This window comes from Salarias fasciatus, chromosome 9 (genome assembly GCF_902148845.1).
Source record: "Salarias fasciatus chromosome 9, fSalaFa1.1, whole genome shotgun sequence".
Taxonomy (NCBI): Eukaryota; Metazoa; Chordata; class Actinopteri; order Blenniiformes; family Blenniidae; genus Salarias; species Salarias fasciatus.
This window is the reverse complement of record NC_043753.1, coordinates 23275045-23298477: the sequence shown is the minus strand read 5'-3', so window position 1 is coordinate 23298477 and position 23433 is coordinate 23275045. Positions and strand designations below refer to the sequence as shown.

The 23433-nt window shown below is 43.9% G+C and overlaps 5 protein-coding genes across 7 annotated transcripts; 4 read left to right on the top strand and 1 right to left on the bottom strand.

Annotated features, from left to right (window-relative positions):
• Positions 1–80: 80 nt before the first annotated feature.
• Positions 81–2618, top strand: rgs9bp (regulator of G protein signaling 9 binding protein). The gene is made up of 3 exons (XM_030099819.1): positions 81–331; positions 1569–1875; positions 2236–2618. Exons 1-3 carry the CDS (start codon positions 236–238, stop codon positions 2610–2612), a joined length of 780 nt encoding a protein of 259 aa, XP_029955679.1. The 5' UTR covers positions 81–235; the 3' UTR covers positions 2613–2618.
• A 1768-nt stretch (positions 2619–4386) lies between these two features.
• mcur1 (mitochondrial calcium uniporter regulator 1) lies at positions 4387–7151 on the top strand. The gene is made up of 9 exons (XM_030099767.1): positions 4387–4621; positions 5145–5261; positions 5357–5460; positions 5630–5731; positions 5848–5889; positions 6039–6110; positions 6235–6288; positions 6386–6500; positions 6643–7151. The coding sequence occupies exons 1-9, from the start codon at positions 4444–4446 to the stop codon at positions 6696–6698; spliced, it is 840 nt and encodes a 279-aa protein (XP_029955627.1). The 5' UTR covers positions 4387–4443; the 3' UTR covers positions 6699–7151.
• A 123-nt stretch (positions 7152–7274) lies between these two features.
• Positions 7275–10254, top strand: dph2 (diphthamide biosynthesis 2). Of its 2 annotated transcripts, XM_030099916.1 has the most exons (7): positions 7275–7377; positions 7642–7808; positions 7909–8021; positions 8644–8864; positions 8951–9640; positions 9728–9910; positions 9989–10116. In XM_030099916.1, the coding sequence occupies exons 2-7, from the start codon at positions 7659–7661 to the stop codon at positions 10114–10116; spliced, it is 1485 nt and encodes a 494-aa protein (XP_029955776.1). In that variant the 5' UTR covers positions 7275–7377; positions 7642–7658. The 2 variants fall into 2 exon arrangements, with proteins under 2 accessions (XP_029955776.1, XP_029955775.1); XM_030099915.1 differs by lacking the exon at positions 7275–7377 and having other exon boundaries at positions 7659–7808; positions 9989–10254.
• On the bottom strand, positions 9972–14058 carry ncf2 (neutrophil cytosolic factor 2). Of its 2 annotated transcripts, none has more exons than XM_030099914.1 (16): positions 13844–14058; positions 13540–13622; positions 13310–13418; positions 13098–13232; positions 12866–12973; positions 12584–12643; positions 12424–12467; positions 11997–12138; positions 11847–11912; positions 11564–11618; positions 11452–11495; positions 11199–11347; positions 10996–11107; positions 10474–10591; positions 10294–10401; positions 9972–10088 (listed from the first exon to the last, which is right to left on the bottom strand). In XM_030099914.1, the coding sequence occupies exons 1-15, from the start codon at positions 14015–14017 to the stop codon at positions 10295–10297; spliced, it is 1506 nt and encodes a 501-aa protein (XP_029955774.1). In that variant the 5' UTR covers positions 14018–14058; the 3' UTR covers positions 9972–10088; position 10294. The 2 variants fall into 2 exon arrangements, with proteins under 2 accessions (XP_029955774.1, XP_029955773.1); XM_030099913.1 differs by having other exon boundaries at positions 10011–10149.
• A 1341-nt stretch (positions 14059–15399) lies between these two features.
• Positions 15400–23089, top strand: garem (GRB2 associated, regulator of MAPK1). Its single transcript, XM_030099862.1, has 6 exons — positions 15400–15743; positions 16903–17043; positions 17251–17381; positions 17592–18794; positions 19018–19172; positions 19249–23089. Exons 1-6 carry the CDS (start codon positions 15623–15625, stop codon positions 20087–20089), a joined length of 2592 nt encoding a protein of 863 aa, XP_029955722.1. The 5' UTR covers positions 15400–15622; the 3' UTR covers positions 20090–23089.
• Positions 23090–23433: the final 344 nt, after the last annotated feature.

Here is a 23433-nt window from a genome sequence, read left to right as displayed (position 1 = left end):
TTTTCCTTGTGGAAGTTTTGAATGAGTAGCATCTTGAAGCATGCTCAGCCTCTGTGAGCGCAGGACTGCGGTGCATCATGCTGCCCTGGGACTGAGTCTGCCTCGACCCTCTGCCACTGAATGAAGCATCTTCCAGGGGAGCAAGAGGAGCCGAGACAGCCAGAGAAGTGAGGGGCGGCCGGGCCAGCATCTCGCCTCCTGTGGCAGAGTCTGAGACTCTGGACAGGTCATCCTCATGCCACTTGTAAATAACAAAGTGGGCAATGACTCCACAGTTGGCAAAGACCAGGCTTTGGCTGATGGGAAGGCTTTGGTGGATTCTCTCGTGAAGGTAAGCTACTCTGTTTTTACTCAGACTGACAAGAACATTAAGAATTTCACATTTCATATCATAAATGTGGTTTTCATTTTTAAAAAGAGAAATTTCAGCATGGCATGAGAGTGGATTAAATGTTAAATACATTTTGTTTGTGCAATTATAACACTTTCACATATTAAGATTTTACAGACTGAACATGTACAAAGCAGTGGAGCATCATCTACCCCCCCTGCGGGGAAAAAGGCACTCTCTTTGAAAGGGATTTCTCGCTCCACTGCATCTTTGTGGCTGCGCTGTGGTAAATAAAACCCTCACTGTGCCACAGATTTCACCTACATAGTGAAGATCTGGTTTTCTTAACCTAAATTTAATGTGCTGACAGCATGCAGATTGATTTAAACAAAATGAAATAAATGTTTGAATGGTGCGATGGACGTCCAGTCTGCTCGGAATCATGTATTTTATCTATCCTACAGCTTAGAACGCTGAACAATCCTAACTGATTCACCCAGAAATGCTTTAATTTTAAAGAAATCCTATTTATTTAGAGATATTAATATAAATGGAGAAGCTACATGTAAAGTGGGTACAGGTTAAAAACAAGACCATAAGTGGAATAACACCAAATGTGACATGAGATTGTTACTCCTATTAAAACAAACATATTATTCTAGAAGAGATGTAGTTGTTGTTTTTATTCTTCATCTCGTCTGTCCACACTGTGTAAACGGGCCGCTTGTACTCTGAGTGCGCAAGGTTGCTTTGGCTTATCTAGAAATAGAAATAGATCAATGATAATGAGATTATTTGTAATATTTTAAATGAATGAAACCACACTTGCTAATCCTCCAAGGTTAATGGGCCCCAGTCAAACGCTGTGTGATTATGACTGTGATCAAAAAAGCAAAACGGAATAATGATATTCTGCACATTTATCCGTCTGGGGGAGATACACAGCCCTGGCATCGGTTTCCAACAGTTTGTATTAGAATAAACACCACTGAGAGGCCAATGTTGTTGGTTATTATGAAGTGAATTTAAGAGCATCGATCTATCTAGGGTAATGTTGGTCCTGCAGTGAATAAATGTTCAGGAGGATCATGCATGAACAATAACAAACTGAGATTAGTGGCTGATCAGCTGACGTGCTTATACAGAGCTAGCAGTTCATTCCACTTGTCGTATTACTGAATAAGTTTCCCTCAATCTGTCACATCGATCGACATTCCACTTCCTTCCCTTCGCGCAGGTGGTGGCATGTTACCGACACCTGGCCTCGTGTGTCGGCAGCTGCACCGACAGCCTGCAGCTGCGGGACGAGCTCCGGCAAACCCGAGAAAAGGCCCAGAAGTTGTCCGCCGCCATCTGCCAGCATCTCACGTCCCACCTCCGAGACAAGAGCCTTCCCGAGGACCAGCGCAAGGAGATGGAGCTGCTCTGGGTGTCCTTCTCCTCCAGTCTAGAGCTCCTCCACGTTGACATGTGCAAAGTTTTTAACGCCGGTGACCTTTTCCCCCTGGCTAACACTGCCACGCTGGTGAAAACTGGACTGCAGGGTAAATAGCACTTTGCATCTGAACAGACTGTATTCCAGGAGAGGAGGGGAGGCTGAGGAGACCCTGATAAATAACTGATTTAACTTTCTTCTTTAAACAGTAGGACCACTGTGAATATCTATTTCGTTTCAGCTCCCAATCATCTCATTCATTCACTTTGTGGAATATTGTTTTATTTTTCTTGGAAATGAACTTTATATTGTCAACAGTTAATAGAACACAACTTTTCTTCTGCTAGTTGGCTTGTTTTAATGTGAAATGTGTCTTTATAATGTCCACACGTCTCTGTTTGATATTTCTGGATCAGTTACTGGCAAAACAGCGACATGTTCCATGGGTGTTTTTCTTGCTGTCGTGCAGGAGGAGGCACGGAGGTGGCAGCCCGGGCCCTGAGCGTCCCCGACCTGAACCAGGCCCCGGCCGCGGCCCTGCCCGACGGCCTGGAGAGCCAGGAGCGCAGCACCATGGAGCAGGAGATCGGCCGAATCGACCACATGATCGACGACATGGAGCTGAAGGTCAACGTTCTGCGCTGGATGGTGGAGCCCCGCGGGCCGCAGTACGCCGACCCCCTCAGCAGCGCCGACAGCGCCTCCCTGGCTCTGCTGTCCGTGGACGAGGAGCAGCCGGGCCAGCAGCCCCTGTGCCAGCGCAGTCTGGTCTTTGTGCTCCTGCTGCTGTTCGCTCTGGTTTCGGTGGCGGTCACTTTATCTGTGTGTATAGTCCTTTTTTCATGAACAAAACCTTAAATCACTTAACTGTTTTCTTTTCTCTGTGCAAACCTCGGAAATGCTCGGTAACACTGTAAAATTGGCAAGCTTTGCACATAAAGTAGTTTTCATTTTCAAAACTTTGTTCTTTACAGAAAAAAAAAGTAAATTTTTTAACTTGAACTAAATTGGTCACCAGTTTATTTTAGATTTGCCTAAAATACAGTGAAATAAATCTGGATGCAAATCACTTTGCCATTTATTGCAGTGAATCTAAAGCTGCCATATACTTTGAACTATCCTCGTCCGTCAAAGCGACAATAAAAACACGGTTGTCCTGGGAGCGGTGGTTTATTTGAACTCTTCAGCTGTATAAAGGTAGATGTTATATTTTCTTGTACATTTTCCTGTCTGGTTTGTCAGATACACGGGGAACGATTTCTGGTTTTACAAACCCGTCAAAACGACACTTTTCACACTTTATTCCTTGTTTCCACTGAGAAGACATAGGTGCTGATGCTTGGTAGACGGATTGCTGTATTGAGTTTTTGGGATCCATTGTGATGATATTTTGTAAATAACCTGTGCTGTAGAGTCCGGACTTTAGTGTTAAGCAATATAAAAACAAATGTCAACTTTAAGATGTGTTTTCATTCAGTTTTGTGAATTGGTGTGGTGATCGGGAGGCTAGAGACGCTTGGCAAATTCTCGTGCTGACACATCTCCACAGTGGAGTCCTGAGCAAAGCCTTTAACCCCCAGCAGCTCAGGTTGGGTCAGGAAGGACTCCAAATATATACAATGCAGGATCTCCTGTGTGAACTCCAAAAAAGCAGCCACAAGAAATCACGTCGTGCTCTGTTCAGGAGAATGTATTTGCATTTAGACCACAAAAAAGTACCTTTTCTTATTCACATTTCAAACAGGTGCAGAACGATTAGCATCAGAGATAAGCTTCAAGGCTTACCTGGCTTATAAACAGATTATATAGCTGTGAGTCGAACCTTTTCATGCCCTAGAATACGTGGAAATTCAACAACATGTAAATGCATCCTCTGTAGTTTTTATGGCTTTTATTTACAACTCAAATATTTTTTGTCCTGTTCTTATTGGGGCAAACAAAAGTGTCAATCTGTTTGCTGTCAACTGTCTCAATGATACCTGGCCTTTAACATCCCACACTGTAATTAAAACTCATGGTTTATTTCTTGGAAAAAAAATATAAGTATTATCCTTTCTGATGATGTAAACAAAAAGTACATTATTGATTTTCCATTTCAGGTATCATCATGTAGAATGAGATAAAAGCAAAGAGTTCATAGACATAAACTTTTCTCTTCCTATATTCAGTGAGTGAGAGAACTTAATATTTTCTGACACAAGACTTTGACCTTTCAAGTCCTTTCAAAGCCTACAACAACCAATAACCATAATACCTTTCAGTAATGTAATGGCTTTCAGAAAGTAAGAACTGCAGGGAAAAATGCAAACATAGTACTAAATTACGTGATTGGAAATTATAAAAACACTTTTTTGCATGTTTTATGAAAAAACAGGCAGAACACTCATTTGCATGAATGTAATTTGGCGTGAAAAAGGCGTTTTTAATAATATAAGTTACACAATTAAGTATACTTTGTCTAATTTGAGCATACTTTCAAGCATTGGTATTTTAATTTTGAAAAACTTGAAACGTAAATGATTTTATTATGAAAAACTTGTCCGGAAGTGTTGCTTCGGTCACAGTCAATAAACGGTTTACTGTGAAAAGCCAGACCGGAAGTTCCCGGGCAGACAGCCGGTGAAGCGAGTCGGTCCGGGGCAGAGGCGGCTGAAGCTCGGCAGTAACAGACTGTACCATGGTGCTCAAGCAGTGTCAGTCCGGACTCAAACTCTCCACTTTGAACCGCCTCGAGAAGCGCTGCGACTTCATCCGGCAGCGCGCGAGGAAGTTCGCGGCTCCGAGTCGAGTCGAGCCGAGTTTCCCGGGCGCCGCGAGAGGAAGACCGGCTGCCGCCACACAGGTGTCCGCCAGAGGTAACTGCTTTCGTTCTCCCCGTCTGTGATGAAGGCTGATGGAGCCTCCTGCTGGAAACAGAAACACCTGTGTGCTCAGGTGAGGCGCGTGAGGCTGATCACCTGCTGGAACAGGATGGACTAAACTCGTATATATATAATTTCCCCACTTTGCTGCTGCAGTTTCCTCAGTGTGGAACTAATGAAGATGTATCTAATCTAAACAATTAGTGAAGGATTTAATGAACATTTCAATAACTAGTGTGTAATGGAGATTAATTTTGCAGTTAAATGTACTGTACCCGCCCTAATGATGGGATGTTTCCTATTCCTAATAAACCCTGGAGCTAAATTCTGTGTTCCCAGTATAAACACCTGCCCATACGCAGAGCTTTATTTACACAATAAGCCATAGTTTCCACGTGCCTTCCCTTCAAAGGGATTTTTTTTTGTTCTGTTGTTAAATATGAACACAAATGTAGAGATATTATGTAATTCCAGTGTCTAATTTATTGTAAAAATAGTGAATTTCGCTGTCTTTCAGAGCTCAGCACGTCTGCCAGAGTCTTCCAGTACGACCTGAAGCCAGATGTGCCGAAGTCTGAAGGCCGGAAGCTGTTTTTTGACACCCATGCAGTGGTGCGGCTCTTTGAGGACAACGGTTTGCTTTCTCCCATTCCTCCTAATCTCCTACTTTCTTCATAAACAGGCTGTGTTAATTCGCTGTGAAGATTAATAGTTTTGCTTCGTCTACAGGTTTCACCACCCAGCAAGCTGAAGCGCTGGTCAAAGTGCTGGTGAGGATGACGAACTCCAACATGGATCTCATTTACGGCGACATGGTCACCAAAGTGCAGCAGGTGAGGCTGATGGACGAGCGGGTTTCACCTGCAGCAGCTCCAATAATAAACTCCAGTTGTCACCCAGCAGTCCTGTGAATATCACCGGGTCAAGGTCTTTGGCTTTTGTTTCCACTCGTAACTTGCGCTGCCTGAGATGTTTTCTTGAATATTCCGTGGTTTTGGGCAGGAGATCATGCTGCAGAGGGTGATGTCTCAAATCGCAGCTGTGAAGAAGGACATGATCATCCTGGAGAAGAGCGAGTTCACTACGCTGCTGGCAGAGAGTGAGGTGAGGGCATTCGTCAGCTAACTTCAGCTGCTTCTAGTCAGGCATGTTTACAAAACGATTAGTTTTTTTGGCTTTCTGATATCATTCTCTCTTTTATTTAACTTATTTTCTCCCAGAAACTCAAGATCCAGTTGTTACAGCTCAAGGTCCAGCTGGCTGTAAGTTTGATCTGTGAATCTTAATTAAATTAAAAAGGCAGAGCTGTATTAATGTGCATGAATTCATTAATGGTATTAAAAACTTGAAAATGGAGTCTTTTGTATGTAAGGTGTTGAAGTCATTCTTTTGTGTGTGTCTCTGATTGCAGGATGTAATGAATAAAGTGCGCTCTGACAATATTTTGGACATTAATTTAGAGAAGAGCCGCGTAAAAGAGCTGGTAAGTGAGGAGAAGTATGAGTTCTTGATGAGTTTGACTTTCAGTGGACTGGTTTGTCTCATATTAATGAATATGTAAGCAGAGAATATAAACTCTTTAATTCTTTTATTTTTTTTCCCCCCAGAAAGCACAGCATGAGAAGAAACTTCTAGAAACACGAACAGAGATTTTGGAAATGGTATACAGAAAATTTGCGTTCACACTGGAAGCGCACCTCGCTTTTTGTCACTTGCATTAGACATGTTTTTCGTTTTAAATGGTCTGTCTGGTTCCAGACTGCAGAACAAGACCGCCATTTGACTCAGACAAACATGAAAATCGACACCGAAGTGGCCGGTTTAAAAACAATGCTGGAGTCTCACAAACTGGACACGATCAAATACCTTGCAGGTAGGGCAGGGGAACTGAATCATAGTGTGGGGATTTCACATATTTCAAGTACATTTTATTCTAGTTTGAATCCGAAAAGTGATAAAGATCAGTTGTCAGCTGTTGAAGTGGCTGGACTAATTTCTCTTTTCCCCTCTTTCAGGTTCCGTGTTCACCTGTCTCACTGTGGTCTTGGGTTTCTATCGGATTTGGATGTGAAAACGACTTTTAATCTGAAGTTGATATGAGCTGACATTTGCACTTAAGCTTCATCCAGACTTGCTGCCTTTTATATCTGATCCTGTTTTCTCTTTTTATTTTTCAATTATCAGTTTGCACCCACCCGTGCCTTGTTAACCAAGCCTCCTCGCCTGGGAAAGTTTAATCACACTGTGCCTGTTTTTATTAGTATTTTTTTTTTTTATGCCCAGTGCAATCTAGCTGTTAGAACAAATCTTGTGTTGTGTGTAAATGCAGTCTTTCTTTACATGAAGATTTGTGTCTACTACAGAAACACAAATACTGGCACTGCATTTAATCAAAGCTGGTCAAACTGAATTTTTAACGCTGTATATATTTTATACATCTATATAAGAAGGTCTTATCAATGGTGTTACTAACCACAATATTCTTTGACATTTATTATTTATGGTGTGAATAAAAGTGTGTACTTTGAAATTGTGTTTGTGTCTTTGTGTGCACGACTCCTAATAGTAAGAGCATAGACAACAGCCATGCTGAAAGTAGTGAATTTTATTTTGAAGAGGCTTGTGAACCGGAAGTACTTTTGAGTGACCTGCAGTCAGCCTCACCGACACGTGTCGCTGTCAAAGAAACGTCTCCACATTTTCTAGTGAATCTGAAACACCGCACCCTGACTTTTCATGTGTTTTTTAAAGTAAGTACGCTGTCTCTTAGGTTTATGAACGATCGTATTTTTATTTGGAGCGTACGGAAACGCTTGGACCCTGTGCTGCTAGCAGCTAAGCTAACACGTAAACATTGTGGGTAATCTGCACTTTGTCTAATGTCTTATCTTTTATGAATGTTTTTAATGTTCACGTGAAGCCTGACGCTTGTGATAAGTGGTTGTCGTATTCATTAATGAGTCAATACAGTAATTTACTTGATTAAAATGTTGTTTCTAATCGTTGTTTTTCAGGGTGTTTCTTTGCAGTCATGACTGATGCGTTCAGTAGCAGCTCGGAAACTGTAATACAGCGAGTGTTGGACGTTCCAGTGAAGTCAAACACTCCTGCGGACGAACTTCAGGAGCTGTATCAGATCATGGCGACTTGCGACTTCATTCTTGATCATCAGTTTGCAAAGGTGTCCCTCCACTACCTTCAGACTTGTTGATATTCATTTACAGAAGTTGAAAAATACAAGTGGATACAGTAAAGTGCTCATCGTGTTAAATTGTTTGCAGGTTGCTCTGCAGTTTCCTGATGAGCTGCTTGGAGATTCAGTGGCAATTGCTGAAGAAATCAGTCGAAACACGAATGCCAAGCCGTTTATATTGGGTGACACCTCGTATGGCAGGTAAAACCATTCAGCATGTCATTCATCATTAAAAATCAATATTTATTTTACCTGGGAAGTCAGTCGAGAACCATTTCTCTGTACTAATGACGACCCGGCAAGAGAGGCACAAAGAAAAACAGTATATATAATTAAACGAGAAATGGGTGTGTGTGGGCACAATAAAACAATACCACACAATCTTAAAAGAAGTAGCAGTTACAGTGACTTTATTTTAAGGAAAAGTCACTGTGGACTTGGTTATTGACAGAACTTTATGCACTGAAGAATGGTGGTAGAAATGTAAAAGACCTAACATGATCGTTGCTACTATTGGCGGGAAAAGATGATATAAATCAAATGATTGAATTGGAAAGTAAACATATGTATACAAGTATTGATCTGTGTATCTAACCAGGGTACTTGTTTGAGCCATGCTGTTGTGTTTTTTTCCCCTATGGTCTAATTACACCAGAATGCTCTCTCTAATAATATTGTCAGTTTTAATGAGGATCTAAAACACAATTATTTGTGTTATTATCCTGGGATTTTATCTAGACATACAACAGTTTTGTTCCCTTTACTGCAAAGCGTGAAACCCTTTGTTCATGGTTTTGTGTCTGTCTCTGTGTTTGTGCTGCAGCTGCTGTGTGGACGAGGTAGCGGCGGAGCACGTCGGAGCCGACTGCATCGTGCATTACGGCAGCGCGTGCCTCAGCCCGTCCAAACGCCTGCCCCTCATGTACGTCTTTGAGAAGAGGCCGCTGGACGTGGACAGCTGCGCCTCGTCCTTCCGGGAGCTCTACCCTGATTCCCAGAGCGCCGTCGTCATCCTCTACGACGTCAACTACGTCCACGCTGTCGGCAAGTCATCCGGATGTGTTCGTGATCGTTCAACCGGTTGTCCATGAGTTGATGCGACCATGTGTGTGTTTCTCTTTCCTCTGCAGGTGATCTAGTGACTCTTCTGTCAGCGGAGTATCCAAACCTCGTCTGCTCGGAGCTCGTCGTTGAAGGGGAGCAGTGTCACAGTCACAGCTTCATCAGAAGACTGAGTCATGATTCGTTAAGTTCAGAGCAAGACGGCAGCCGGGTTGTTTACCAGTTCGGAAGGCAGTTCTGCTTGAAAACTGGCTCCAGCGTCACAGACTACGGCATGTTCTTCATCGGCGAGGAGGGAGCAACTCTGCGAAACTTCATGATGACGTGGAACCGCTGCTCCTTCTGCTCCTTCGACCCCGCGACGGCGACGGGCCGGGCCGAGTCCGTCAGCGTCAACCGTGCATTGATGAAGCGGTATTACGCAATAGAGCGGGCCAAAGACGCCAGCGTGGTGGGCATTCTGGTCGGCACTCTGGGCGTGGCCGATTACCTGGCCGTCATCCAGCAGCTGAAGGAGACCATCCGCAGAGCGGGCAAGAAGAGCTACATGTTCGCCATGGGGAAGCTCAACGTGCCCAAGCTGGCTAACTTTCTTGAGATCGACATCTTCGTCTTAATTGCATGTCCGGAAAACTCACTTTTGGACTCAAGTGACTTCTACAAACCTGTAGTGACGCCGTTCGAGATGGAAGTGGCGTGCAATTCGCAGAGGGAGTGGTCGGAAGAATACGTCACTGACTTCAGACGGCTGTTACCAGGTTTGATCGAAGGTTTCCTCTTGAGAGTCAACTTTACGTCCACGTTGATTCTTCTCGTCTAAACGGTGAAACGGTGCTGTGTTTCAGGAGGCCGGAGTCACGTGCCTCTGGCCGATCAGCAGGATGAGAGCGACGAGACGGACGTGTCTTTGATCACCGGAGCTCTGCGGAGCCGCAGCCTGCTGAACGGCGAAGCCGCCGAGGCGTCCGGCGGCTCCTCGGTGGTTCTGAGAAACCAGACGCTGACTGTAGCCGACACACACTCCGCCGGTAGGAACGCCTTTTACTTTTAATGGGAAAGAAGCTCAGGGAGACTGTGATTAAAATCTGACTTTTATTGTTTTTCAGCGTCTTTCCTGGCCGGCCGGAGCTGGAGAGGGTTGGAGCAGAAGCTGGGAGACACGCCGGTGGTGAAGGCAGTAGAGGGCAGGAGAGGCATTGCTATCGCCTACGAAGAGGAAGGAACCGCCTCATGATCACCGTCTTCAACACTCTATTTATTTATGCATCTGAAAATGTACCAAATGTAATTATAGACGCTGTCAGTGTTTCATCAACAGTAATATGAAGATTTAAAATAGCTTTATTTTGATAAAATAAATAAGATCTACTGGATCCTCTTCTGGTTTTGACTCCTCATCAGTGAGACTGACCTCAGTCACTTGTGTCCAGGTTTCCATTCACAGGAACTTCTCTCACAAAGGATGATGGGAAAATACCGATGTTTCCGTTACACAGTCCTTCCAGCCAGTCCTGGTTCACTGAGGCGAAACGAAGAGATGAGCGACAGCCTGGATCGAACGGCAGCGCTGCCGAGCGAGGCGGAGTCTCACCCCGGGACAGCAGAGTGATGGTGTCTCCTTCATGGAAGCTCAGATCTTCTGGGTTTGACGACTCGTAGGGATGAATCGCCACGAAGTGAACGTCACTCACAGGTTTTCCATCGATTTCCTGCAGTCGGAAAATACAAACATAATTTAAACCTCATGTAATCATAAGTGAAACAAATACTTATTTTGCAAAGATTCTGAAGATTAAGGTTTTATTCGCTGAAGTTTGAGGACCCAATCAGCCATAACAATATGACCACTGACAGTCTCGATCATTATATATCTTCTGTATATTGGCTGAAGGCCAATATACAGAAGATATAAAAAACAGAACTGCAGTCATAAAGGCAGGTTTAAAGTTGTGGATGTTCAGTGGAGGGTTTTTATCAGTGTTTGTTCCCTTTCCAATAAAAGTGCATTATTTTAATTGAAATTCATAAGAGGTAAAAGTAATGATCCCGTCATAAAATGAGTGTATTATGCCTCATTAAACTGTAAATGGAACATATGAAATGACCACCTCACCTCCCGGACGCTGCACCACAAGGTGAGCCGCCCGCTGCTGGCACGGCGCCACACTTCCTCCATCTCGGCCTTTTCATCGATTACATTCTCTGCACTTGTCTCCGCGGTCAGCCTGAGTGAAAAATAGATATTGAATTTTGTGCTAAAAGAAGAAAGCAATCTACCAATTACACATGGGGTTTTTTTTTTCCTTCTCTAAGCACCTCAAGGTGATTCCAGCAGAAGGCACATTCAGCTTCCTACTGATTTTCGCCATCAGCACGTCGTAAGGGGAGCCGAGAGGCAGAGAGACGGCGAAGTTGAACGTGTAGTGGATTTTGACGACACACAAGCCATCAGTCGTTGGTTCTTCCTGAAATTAAAGCACAGTGGACTCATTTCAGACTTGAAAATCTCCAGTAGCCTCATAATGTTAGTGTTTAATATGTTCAAAGGCACAGATTTGCTTCAGCTCACCTTACTCTGAGTGTTTCCTTCATTGTTATCACTGGGAGTGAGACCTTCGGAACAGAGAATACGGGTTAGAAATGATTTTAATTAACTGAAAATGGTCCTGAGATGAGTCTACCTTGTATCCGTTCAGGCCTGCTGGGTGGTTCCCGAGTTGGAGCTGCAGGTGTTTCCTGTTCATGATTATTTCCATCATTTATTCAACAAGAAAAAAGATGAACCATTTCATTAAGTGTCATTTCAGAAACCCGTCAAACAGCCTGTACTAAAGAGCCTGGATCTGCATGTCCTTCAACACACCTGATGCTAATGAACGACTCATAGCTGGAGCCTGCAGCTCCTCCTCCAAGAGCTGCTCTTCATTCACACTAATATAAACTCTAAAAAACAGAAGTCCTTACCGCATTTTTCTTGGAAGCCAGTGAGATTTCTAAACGTTCCAGGTAATTGTAAGGAACGAGTCCCCTCTGTAAAGGACAGTGTCATGGTAAATCCACCATGCCTCTGCAGACGGGCTGTTTGCCTGCAGGCCCTGTCCGCGGCGGCCTCACCCTCTCGTTGAAGACCACGGACGCCCAGTTGTCGGCGCCTTTCTGCAGCACAAACACAATGTTTCCCGGCACGACGGCCAGCTCGTCGCTGGTCTCGGGAACGAACTCAAACAGCACGGTGTGGGGCTCTCCCTCCAGCGCCCTGCAGAGAGGACGACAGGAGGACGGCAGGAGGTCACCCAGACTGCCTGCGCTGTGTCAAACCTTCAGGCATGTTGCCTGCTTCCTCTCCTGTCTGGATGATTGAGTCTTGTGACGGTCTATGGTTACAAAGTTCTTTCCACAGTGGAAAATCCATTATCTACCTCTCTCAACACAGAAAAGGGCCCATTAATCAATCTCAAATGCATGTTGTTGTTGTTTTGTTGTTGAAATCGGAGTGTTAGAGAATCCTGAACTTATTGTGTAAATCTGATGTTCCCTGTACCTGAAAACCTCCGGTTCTTTTGGACAGGCTGGACCATCCTCAACCTGCCAGGACAAAAACACAACGTTTTGCAATATAACAAAAAAAAAAGACATATACAGTATATTGAATTCTTTTTAGTATTGCAATATTTTATGGCCAAAAAGAGGTCAGAGGTCACCTGTGGCTGCAGTGGGGCAAATCCAGAAAACTCGTCTTTTGGAACCACAGAGGAGACGACCTGATGGCGGCGGAGGAAACACTGATTATTGATGTGCGTCTGGGAAATAATCTTGTAAGTTTCTCATATGATCAGGACAGACACGCCACGCAAACTGAAAGACGGACGTCATGTTGGACGGGATAATCTGCCTCGGTTTAATAAGGTTCATAATCACACTGATGAGTGAACGTAGTGCCATCTGCTCCTGATGGAACAGCGTATCGTCAGAGGGAGAAACACCTTTGCTTTGCCCAGGTAGTCCTTCTTCTCCAGCTCGGCCACGTAATGCTTGTTTGGCTTGAACAGCAATTTTGTGGGAAATTCCACGGGTTTGAAAAGTTTCTGCTTCTGGGGGTGAAATTTAACGTCAGGCTCCAGAAATAGAAATACATTAAAACACTTTTTTGGAATAATTGTCGTCAGTATTATCTGATTTCGATCATTTTATCTTAGTGAACAGAACATATCTGACCAGAATGGACTGCAGAGCTCTGTCGATGACGCTGAGCTTCGCGTCAGTCTTGTAGTTGAGCGCCTTGACGAGGTTTTCCTGAGCTTTTTCCCAGTTCCCCAGCTGAGCCTCCAGCAGGGCCACGTTGTGAAGAACCTGTGGCAGGAATGATTCACGTTTTAAAATTCAGTTGAATATAGAAAAGAAATGATATCGATCATGCTTTCTCTCACCTCACATGCATATAAAATGTATCTGAGACCAAGAGCTTTGTAATCTATCAGCTGGTTTCCCCTCAGAGCTTTGAAGGCTTTCTGGAAATCAGCTAAGCTCTCCTCGTACCTTCAGACAGGAATATCCCAGAGAGCCAAACTCAGTGTTGAAATCAGATCGATCACCAAAGACATGCTTTCACATTCAAGAAGCATCATTTACGTGTTATTCACGTGTTATTTAGTCTTGCCTGTTCTTTCTGTAAAAGGTGATTCCTCTTTGAAAGAAGGCTATGGCCAGATGTTCGTCTTTGCCGATGCTGCAGTCGAACGCCTGACGAACAGAAAACAGAGAAACTTCCTCTGCATGAACACAGAATGGAAAATCTACTTCTTCTTTCACGGTGACTTGCACTTTCACACACACTGAAACGTCCTGACAGTTCATCACAGAGGTTTGACCTCCACCCAGAGGTTTTCTAGTTCTGGATGTGTGGTAGTATTTCTGATACAAACACATGTGGATGATACATGCGTCCTGCAGACAGGGATTACCTTTTCAGCAGCTTCCAGGTCTTGGTTAAGGAGCTGGAGACAGCCCATGTTGAAATAAATTTTGGAGTTTGGGTCTTCGATGGACAGGAAAATCTTGAGTGCTTCTGAAAGATCCTGCCTCTCGAAGGCCGTCACCCCCTCATCCCACTGGCGCAGAGTGTCCACGAAAGACATGTCGACTGCTCACAGGCACACTGAGGACTCACCAGATCGAGGAAACGCCTCAGATTTCTACCACAGAGATGAGGAAGTGTGCAGAAAGCCATTGATATAGACGCATCACGACAAGCTCTCGGGCACAGTGATTGGCCTGTTTTTCACTCATTGTTATTTAATATTCTGGAGGTTGTGTGTGTCTCTTTTGTTGTTGTTGTTCAGTTAGAGTTAATCTTATCTTGGCAAAAGTTCCATTACCTCTTCATTTTTCTCCATGATCACATTGTAGAGCACATGTTTATGGTCATTCCAGTCTTGTAAGGTTCTTGGAATTAAAAATGAAATCTATTCTGTGTTACAACATGCCAACTATGAGAGGTGGAATGAAGACACAATCGATGATAACTCCCCCCCCCTCCGAAAATCCACACACTTGGCCTCAAGACAGACCGTTTAAGACTGCTGTGTGTAACTGTGTAAACAACAATATAGTTTGTGTTTCAGTTGTCCAGAGTTTACTAGATTACAATTACACAATTATGATCCCATCAGCAACCAGAAATAGTTCAAAAACTGAGGAATTAGATAAGGAACGGGTGGTTCAGTCTCTCTTTTTTTTTTCAAAGCAAAAACATGGGAAATTTGATAATTTACTTTATTTTGTATTCAGTGTGAAGCAATGGTATAAAAGCATTTTCCTCTATGATTGATAAAATATTCCTATTCTATTCTAATCCTGATAAAAATGTCATTTTGAATATGGTTGACCCTCCTTAAAATCTAATTTGGTTGATGATGGTGTGAAATAAGGAGTGCCATTAGAAACAAATATAAAGAAATCAGTAAATTCATTCATTCAATCCAGACAGGTCAAAAACATACATTGAATTTTTTTTCTAATTTTAACTAACACACGTGCACACATATGAAGATAATATACATACTTACATAAATATAAATATGAATGATGTACAGTATAAGACCAAACCCGGTATAAATAATCCTTATCAATTAATAAAATCTGTATTTTTTAAATTTTTAATAATTTATCTTCATTTACAAACATCTATCTAGAAATATGTAATATTATTAAATCACACTTATTTAGAAATAACGTTTTTCAGAATTTTGTAATTTAAATGCCCAAACTAAACATCCGATACAAATCTTTCAAAATAATTCACTTGTGAGCCAATAAAAACAAGTCGGATTAGATACTACTTTAATATGTGTTCTTAGGCAAATAAATGTTTCTAAAACATACAATGACACATATTTTTTTTCCTGTATGTGCAGCTGAGCAAAATATAAATCACTTTCACAGCCGTAAATAGAGTCTTATCTTATAATGAAAAAACTCGTACTTCCGTCAATACGTTTAGCTTGATGCAGCATCTCGAGCTAAACAAACATGGCTGAGCTACATTATCACACTACGGACCTTTACAACACGTAGACACAACAAAAGAGCAACATGTGTCGATTGATAAGAAACAAACCGCGTATAGTATGATGTTGCGGATGGAGAGGCGCTATTTCGCGGACTTAGTTATGTCAGTGTAGCTTTTTGTCACCGTGTTTACACGCCGCTAACTCTCCAGTTGGCTAAAGTAAGCTAGCAAGATGGACCTTGGAACAATGTTGTACAACAACTTAAAAGATGTTACATGGAGTACGACGTCCCTACCGCTAGATCAGCTCGTCAGTGCGTACAAGTTGCCCCAAATTGTCAAGCTGGACAACGGTAAGTGATTTTCTGACTTAACGCCAAGTTTTAAAGTCACCAGTTTAGCGTCTGCTAGCTGCTAATTAGCAGCTGAAATAGACTAAACTGACAAATCTTTGCGATGTATCAGATGAGCGTTGTTCATAATTTGCAAACCAAGGTGAGGTAAACACGCTTGAATATGTATTGTATTGGTCAAGTAATACGAGTTCAATAAAGCCTTTCCATCGGTGGCCAAGGTCTCATCAAACAAGGTTGCACAAGTTCACCTTTATCAGTTTTCCAGGTGAAATGTGTCCACAAAGTGGACTTTTGTGTAATAAAACTAATTTGATTTCCAAATTGAGTAGCGCTATGTTAGTTGTGTGTTAAACTGCGCTATTAAAACACTCGAACTGATGTGGAACAGTGCAACAAAAAGCTCTTTTCCCTTAAGCTTTAACAATCATGTAAATGTGGGTCAGAGCTGAGGCATAAACACACTTTGATCAAGAGGAAGTGCAGCTTAATTACTCTGACCAGAATAAAATAATACCTTATCTGTGCCGTGTGACATGTCAGGCAAAGCTTGGAGTAAAAACACTTATCCAAAACAGCAGTGACGGGTTTGATCTGAAGCTGTGCATCAGCTAGATTTTGAGATTACAGTTGCGTCTTGAATTTGTCTTGCTGACTGTAACTTGTGTCCATTGAGAAGTCTGTAATCATTGTTATTCAGGACACTCTGTTTCCACTTGTCTTGTTATTCAGAGCATAGTCGATGTCTTAAGAGTGTCAGAGATAGAGCCAGTTTCTTTAGAGAGCTGTGAGATAGGCCATTAGTCTTTGTCCACGGATGATAGTGACTTGAGTGTACTCTGCAATTCAATGCTCTGGCTGTTGTTGTATTGAATAAAAAAAGAAAAGACCAGTCAGAGTGGAATTCTTCATAAAGCTTTTTAATTGTGTTGACTTTTTCTTCTCTACGTAGAGCCACTATAATGCTGACATGACCTTCACTCATCACATGGCACTTTTATGATTTAATATCAGTCGTATTTTTTTCCCCTAACTCTCTCCTGCTTAAGTACGATGTTTGTCTTGGCACTTGAGCGTTCACGGCTTACCGAAAGCTAATGTCTCCTGTTTTGTAAAATCAATAAGATGATAATAATGTTGCAATGCTTTCTCCCTGCAGGTCAGTTAGTCGAAGGGCTCAGAGACAATGACTACCTCTTGATTCATTCCTGCCGTCAGTGGACGACCATTACTGCCCATAGTCTAGAAGAGGGACACTATGTCATTGGACCTAAAATAGAGATCCCAGTTCACTACGAAGGTGAGATATTACTGCATAAATGCCATTTGAGTTTTTGGTGTTATATTGTGACATTTTGTCGGTAATAAAATTGATAGTAGTGCATCAATTTTTACCAGTAATACATTTATAGAGCGTAAAATATCGGATAAGAAACGGTGCATTGTGACTTCTTTGTCATTTTAGGTCATTTGTAAACTTGCATGTGTTCTTCATCTTGTATTTCAGGTCAGTTTAAGCTTCTGGAGCAGGACAGAGATGTCAAGGAGCCAGTGCAGTACTTCAACAGTGTGGAGGAGGTGGCTAAAGCATTCCCAGAGAGGGTGTACGTCATGGAAGAAATCACCTTCAATGTTAAGGTACAGTTTTAATATTTGTGGGTTATGTCTTTGGAGTGTTATTATCCAGACCATGTTGGGTGTGCTGGTACCACTTTTGACATCCATTGATTCAGATTCAACACAGTTGTGTCAGATTAACTGATGGAGCAGTTCTGGGTAAAACAGAAAAAAACAAGCATTGGCGATGATAACTGTGTTTTGTTTAAGACAAAAATGTGTTTTCCGTAGATGGCATCGGGGGAATGCAATGAAGACACAGAAGTTTACAACATCACACTAAGTACCGGTGACGAGCTGACGCTTATGGGCCAGGCAGAGATCCTCTATGCCAAAAGTTCCAAGGAGAAGTCAAGATTCAACACTATTTTTAAGAAGATTGGGAAACTGAACTCGATCAGTAAGATCGGCCGAAGTAAGATGCCGTGTTTGATTTGCATGAACCACCGCACCAATGAAAGCATCAGCCTGCCCTTCCAGTGCAAAGGCCGGTTCAGCACCTGCAGCCCGCTGGAGCTCCAGATGCAGGACGGAGAGCACACCATTCGAAACATCGTGGAGAAAACCCGCCTGCCGGTCAATGTCACCGTACCCAGCAGTCCGCCCCGCAACCAGTATGACCTCCACCTCATCCGGGAAGGTCACCGCTACAAACTGGTCAACATCCAGACCAAGACGGTGGTCGTGTGCTGCATTCTGCGAAGCAACAAGATCATCCCCATCCATTTCCCCTTCCATCTGGCCATGCCCAGATTCATTGTCCCGGAGGAGCTGCTGCAGGGAGAGCTGTGGCTCGACACCATGGTGCACCGCTGGTTTTCCTTCTGCCAGGAGCAGTTCGACATCGACGATTACTCCCGCGCCGTCCGGGACGTGCGGACCGACTGGAACGACGACGGAAAGAGCCCCAAGAAAAGCAGCGGGAACGGCAACTGCAGCGGGAGCAGCGGCAGCAGCAGCAACTCCAACGGCTGCCCCAATCACACGCAGATCCCCAGCTCCCTGACCTACGCCCGGGACGAACTCACCCAGTCCTTCCACCGGCTGTCCGTGTGCGTCTACGGCAGCAACCTGCACGGCAACAGCGAGGTCAACCTGCAGGGCTGCATGACCTTCTGTGGGGACTGGGCACTCCTGCCTTCTGACAGCAATCCCTCAGACTCTGGGGAGAGCGAACACTTCTTCCCCGACTTCCTGGACAGCACAAGCCAGCCGCCGTCACTGAACAAGCTGGACGTCCCGTACGAGGAGCTGTGGTTGGACCACCTGAGCGGTCAGAACCCAAAGCCGTCGTCGAGCGAGGCGATCCGAGGCGTCAGCAACGGGAGCGCGACCACGGCCTCTCTGACGTACCCGGCCACCTGTCCGCTCGGCGCCATGACGAGTTCAGATGTGCCTCTGACTCCACCACCGGTCCCTCCCAAGTCTGAAGCTGTGAGTCTTTTCCTTTGTATCGTATTCAGCCACATCCACGGTCCTGGTAGTGACAAGTGCTTTTCAGGATTGTTTGGTTTGCATCTTTACTTTCACTCAGGCAAACGGTTATAAAGAGCAAGGTTTGAAAATAGATTACCATCGATTCTGCTATGAGTGTAACTAAAATATCCCTCCCATAAGCAGTGCTGTGTCGGTTCTGAAATCCCTCTTTTGATGGCAGGTGAAAGAGGAATGTCGACTTCTCAATGCCCCTCCGATCCCTCCTCGAAGTCTGAAGCAGATGCCGTCGGTTCCCATCCTGTCGAAGCCGCGGCAGCAAGACACTCGCTCTCCCAGTCCAACGCTCTCCTACTACTCCTCAGGGCTCCACAACATGTAAGAAGTTCTTAGTCACTCATATTGTTGTGAGGTTTGCTGTTGTACTACAAATCGATTGTGTTTTTCCCATCAGTAGTGGAGCGTGCGAACAAGACGGAGCCGACCCACAAGAACAAAGCCACGCCTGCTACCCGTGTACCTGGGGGAAGTCGCACAGCGTGGAGCCCAAGGCCACGTCCCCCGTGGGCAGCCTGCCGTCGGAAGGCGTGTCCTCCAGGTTATCGTGGCCAAATAACTTCAGCGGAGGAGAGTCGCGCTGCGTGGAGGAGTTCCTGCCGTCCGGCTCTCGCAGTTACTACAGTTACCCGCGGAAGAGGTCGCCCACCACGCCCAAAAAATGCACGTCCAGCCTGGTAGACTTCGACGGGCGGGAGTGTGGCCGCAGCGGCCGAGACTTCGGCCTCCAGAAGGCTTCCTTGAATCAGTTCTGCACCAAATCCTCCAGTTACAATTCAGAAATGTGCAGAGACGAGCCCATCGAGAAATCGAGCACCAAGCAGAGTCTGTCCTGCCCCATCCTGCCACCCAGAACGCCAAAATCAAACGCCCTGAAGACGTGCACGGACGTAGCGTCGGAGCCGGCCTGCGGCGCGGCGCAGGAGGCGTCGGATTCCCCCCCCTCGCTGCCCGAGCAGGCCGCGCCGGAGATCTTCACCGTCTGCGGCGCCCTGCCTCCCGACGCGCCGTGGCAGCCGCCGTCCAGCCTGACCGGCCTCTCCATCGAGGAGGTGTCCCGGTCCCTGAAGTTCATCGGCCTGCCCCACGACATCGTCTCTCTCTTCGTGTCGGAGAAGATCGACGGGAATCTCCTCCTGCAGCTGACGGAGGAGATCCTGTCCGAAGACTTCAAGCTGAGCAAACTGCAGGTGAAGAAACTCATGCAATTCATCAACGGCTGGAGGCCCAAAATATAACACTAAAGAGGAAGTCATGCCTTCAGTTTATATGCTATGCACATCAAGCCACACAGTTTCTTTGTTTTCTGATATGAACTGATTTGCTTGTTACTACGTTGTGGAAAAAAGAAAAAAAAAAAACCCTTTGGGTGATACTTCCCAGCCCGCGCAGAGCAACAGAACCATTCGGCACTTTCATGAAAATATTAACTACTTAGTACTTCTCCAGCCAAACCTGCTGGTGTTCCTGTCTTCACACAAACTCTAAGAGAACAAATCTGAAGGCTATTTTCACAGAAGTGTTATTTTCAGAGCAGTGATGGTACTTAAAGGAAAATCTCACCAGATATTTAAAAGAGCACAAACAGGAATCTAATCTGGTTTTAGTATTTACAGTATATTTCACTGAATGAAGAGAACTTGGCTTTGGAAACATTACGATCTAATGTCCTACTCTGCTTGTTATTTTGAAATGAACAGTTTTAAGTCACTGTTATTAAAGGGAAAAGCGGCTGGTTTCCAGCAGGGGCTCACCGAATCTCCCCGAAACCACCAGAGAAGAGATGAAGCTGAGATTCAGGCCAAGTAGCTGCTTCAGAAAGACACCAGAGGCTTTTCCTGATCGGTACACAGAATTCTCCACGAGCTGACGAGGATTTAGAGAGCAGGGTTCACACACATACATACACACACACACACACACACGCATTTGGTTCAATGTGTGTCGATGGAGTCCCTGGTGTCGTGGCAAGGCTGAATGGATTCTTTAAAACATGTCCTTTGTTTCCAAGACAGCTAAAGATCATAGAAATAAATTGACCAATAAAGCTCATTTTCACAGGTTTTAACAGTATCCAGCTTTTAAAGCTCCAGTCTGTCCTTCGTAGGTTATGATCTACCTACATTCGTCGCACTAATTCAGTTTAATGCAGCGTTAATAACATACGAGAGAAAAATCAAATCAGATTACAGTAATAAATATGTTATTGGTGGACTTGCAGAAGGATGAAGCCCCTGAATTGAAAATGAGCTTTATTTGCAGATCAAATTAAACATTTCATATACATTAATGCTGTTAATGTAAAAAGATCAAAATCCCGCAAAATACTTTCTGAAAATTTGTCTCGTAGATCCAGTAAAGTAAAATCAGTTTTCCTGGTTCAAGCAAATGTATGTGCACCTATTTTTTGATCATTCTGGTTTTCAGATCATGAAAAGTTCCATCTCTAATCCATTTGGGTTCTTTTGGAAATCCTGTCAAACAGTAACTGACGTCAAACTCAGAGTTCTGTGGAGTCTTGATGGTTTTCACAGGGAAGTAAATCGGCAGCAGCGGCATTAGAAAAGACTCGAAAATCTGATTTTTCGAGAGCGTCAGAAATGATTTCTGCCTTCTTTGAGGAACTATGCGAAAAAAAAACACACAAAACCAAATCAGATTCTGCAAACTTCTTATGCAAAGTCTCGTATCTGACGCCTTTTTTCAATCTGAACTCAAATTCAGCTGAACGCGACTCAGTCGAGGAGCAACCAAATTCTGCCTGTACTCTAAAGCTCAGAAAGGGAGGTGACGGACCAGGACGTTCTCCATGAAACACAGATTATGCATCTTGCACTTTGGTAGGTTTCAGACGATTGCAGTAGAGGTCATTTAAAGAGACGCTGGGCAGGAGTGTGTCCGGAGAGAGAATGCACTACGTGTTGTATCAGCATTGCAATGGTACTTGTCCCTTTACGGTGTGTGTCATAACGTGTCGCTTACTGCAGGACACAAATAACAGTTTTTCTACGCCTTAACCCAGAGACCTTAAGATATTTAATGTTTCACTCGGACTCTGCTTCTTACTTGTTTTTTTTTTTGCCAGTGTCTCGCCATCTGAACCATATTGAACTGTGGGAGTTGTGGTCGTTTTGTTTTGATTTTTTTTTCCCCCTGAAAGACATGTAAACTCAAACTGAAGCATTTGTTTGTTTTGGCAGCGATTACTTTTTCTACATTCAGAGCTCGTGCAGCAGATAAGTAGGAGGAATCTTTCAAATTGTGATTCAGGGATTGAAGTCGCGTCTTCTGGACTTGGATGAAAAGCTGTACGATTCTAAGAAGAACCGTTCTCTTGAATTTCAGTGTGCTTTGGACTCTGGAACGGATTCCGAGTGCCAATATTGATCCTTGTGTCACAGTTTGGAAGCTTCAGCCCGAATATGCAGTTCTCTTCTGCACCAAGTATCTTTATTTATGCAAAAAGCTGCGGTGGGTTCGGTCGTATGAAGTCGCCTCAGCAGAAACAAACCTTTCCTACGGTTTAGTTTCCTTCCTGCAGTGGGTTGTTACATATTTTTCTTGATTTTTTTTTCTTTTTTTTTAATTTTATATGCAAGTGTTTTTTTTTTTTTAAGTGATACTAATGAGATTATTTTTTATTGAGACGAAGCTTATGTTCAAATTTCTGTTTTTGTGTCCTCTGTCAGATTGTGGGTTCTACTTGGGTTTTTATCAATCCGTGCATTAAAATAAGACTTGGTCAAGCCTCAGTCACACTACATGGACAGTGACCAAAAGATGAAGCTAAAAAAGAAATGTGTTCAGGTAATTCTTCAGGGTTTGGTTTTTTCACTTTTGACACGACCATGTTTGTATTTTTTGTTGAAACGGGGAGCGGTGTGTGTCCGTCGCAGCTGTTAATGTCTTATGCAACCCGCCTGGCACTCCAAAGATCCCACCAGGAGTATTAAATGTACCAGAGCGGCCACAGTGTTAATTTCTGGAAAATCCAAAGGAATTCTTCCAAATCTTGTCGTTTTACTTGAAAAACAAAGGAAGAGATGTGAGCTGTGATCACACCCCCACCACGCCCCACTCACCCCCCACCGCCAAGCAAGAAAACACTAAAACCGACGCGAGAAGCAGTGAGACGAGCAGCGCATCACAGAAATCCTGAGTTCTGAACACTCATCTTTGAATTTAACTCTTGGTTCCCTTTCTAGATTGTATAATCTATTAAAAATGGATTAACTGGTGTCTGCGTGTGGTTTCTGTGTTTCGCCAGGCAGTTTGATGTTTCAACACTTGTTCAGCAGAAGCTGCATGATGAAAGAAAGCGGTGAAGAAATGACTTCGAGCTGTTTGTCGGTTTCCTGCGGGGTTTGTGAAACGTGCAGCTGAAGAAGAAGAAGAGGAGCGGCCAGAGCGAGTGGGCGGGAGGCTGAACCGGGGTTAGATTTCACTAATAGCACCAATAAGAACTGCTGTTTTTAACTTTTCAGTCAAGTCAAAATCCTTTCTCTCTTTGTTCTGAGAAGTGTTCATAAAACCAGCGGTCTGATGAAGATCCAGCGGTGTGAAAACATGGCAGTGAAGCTTC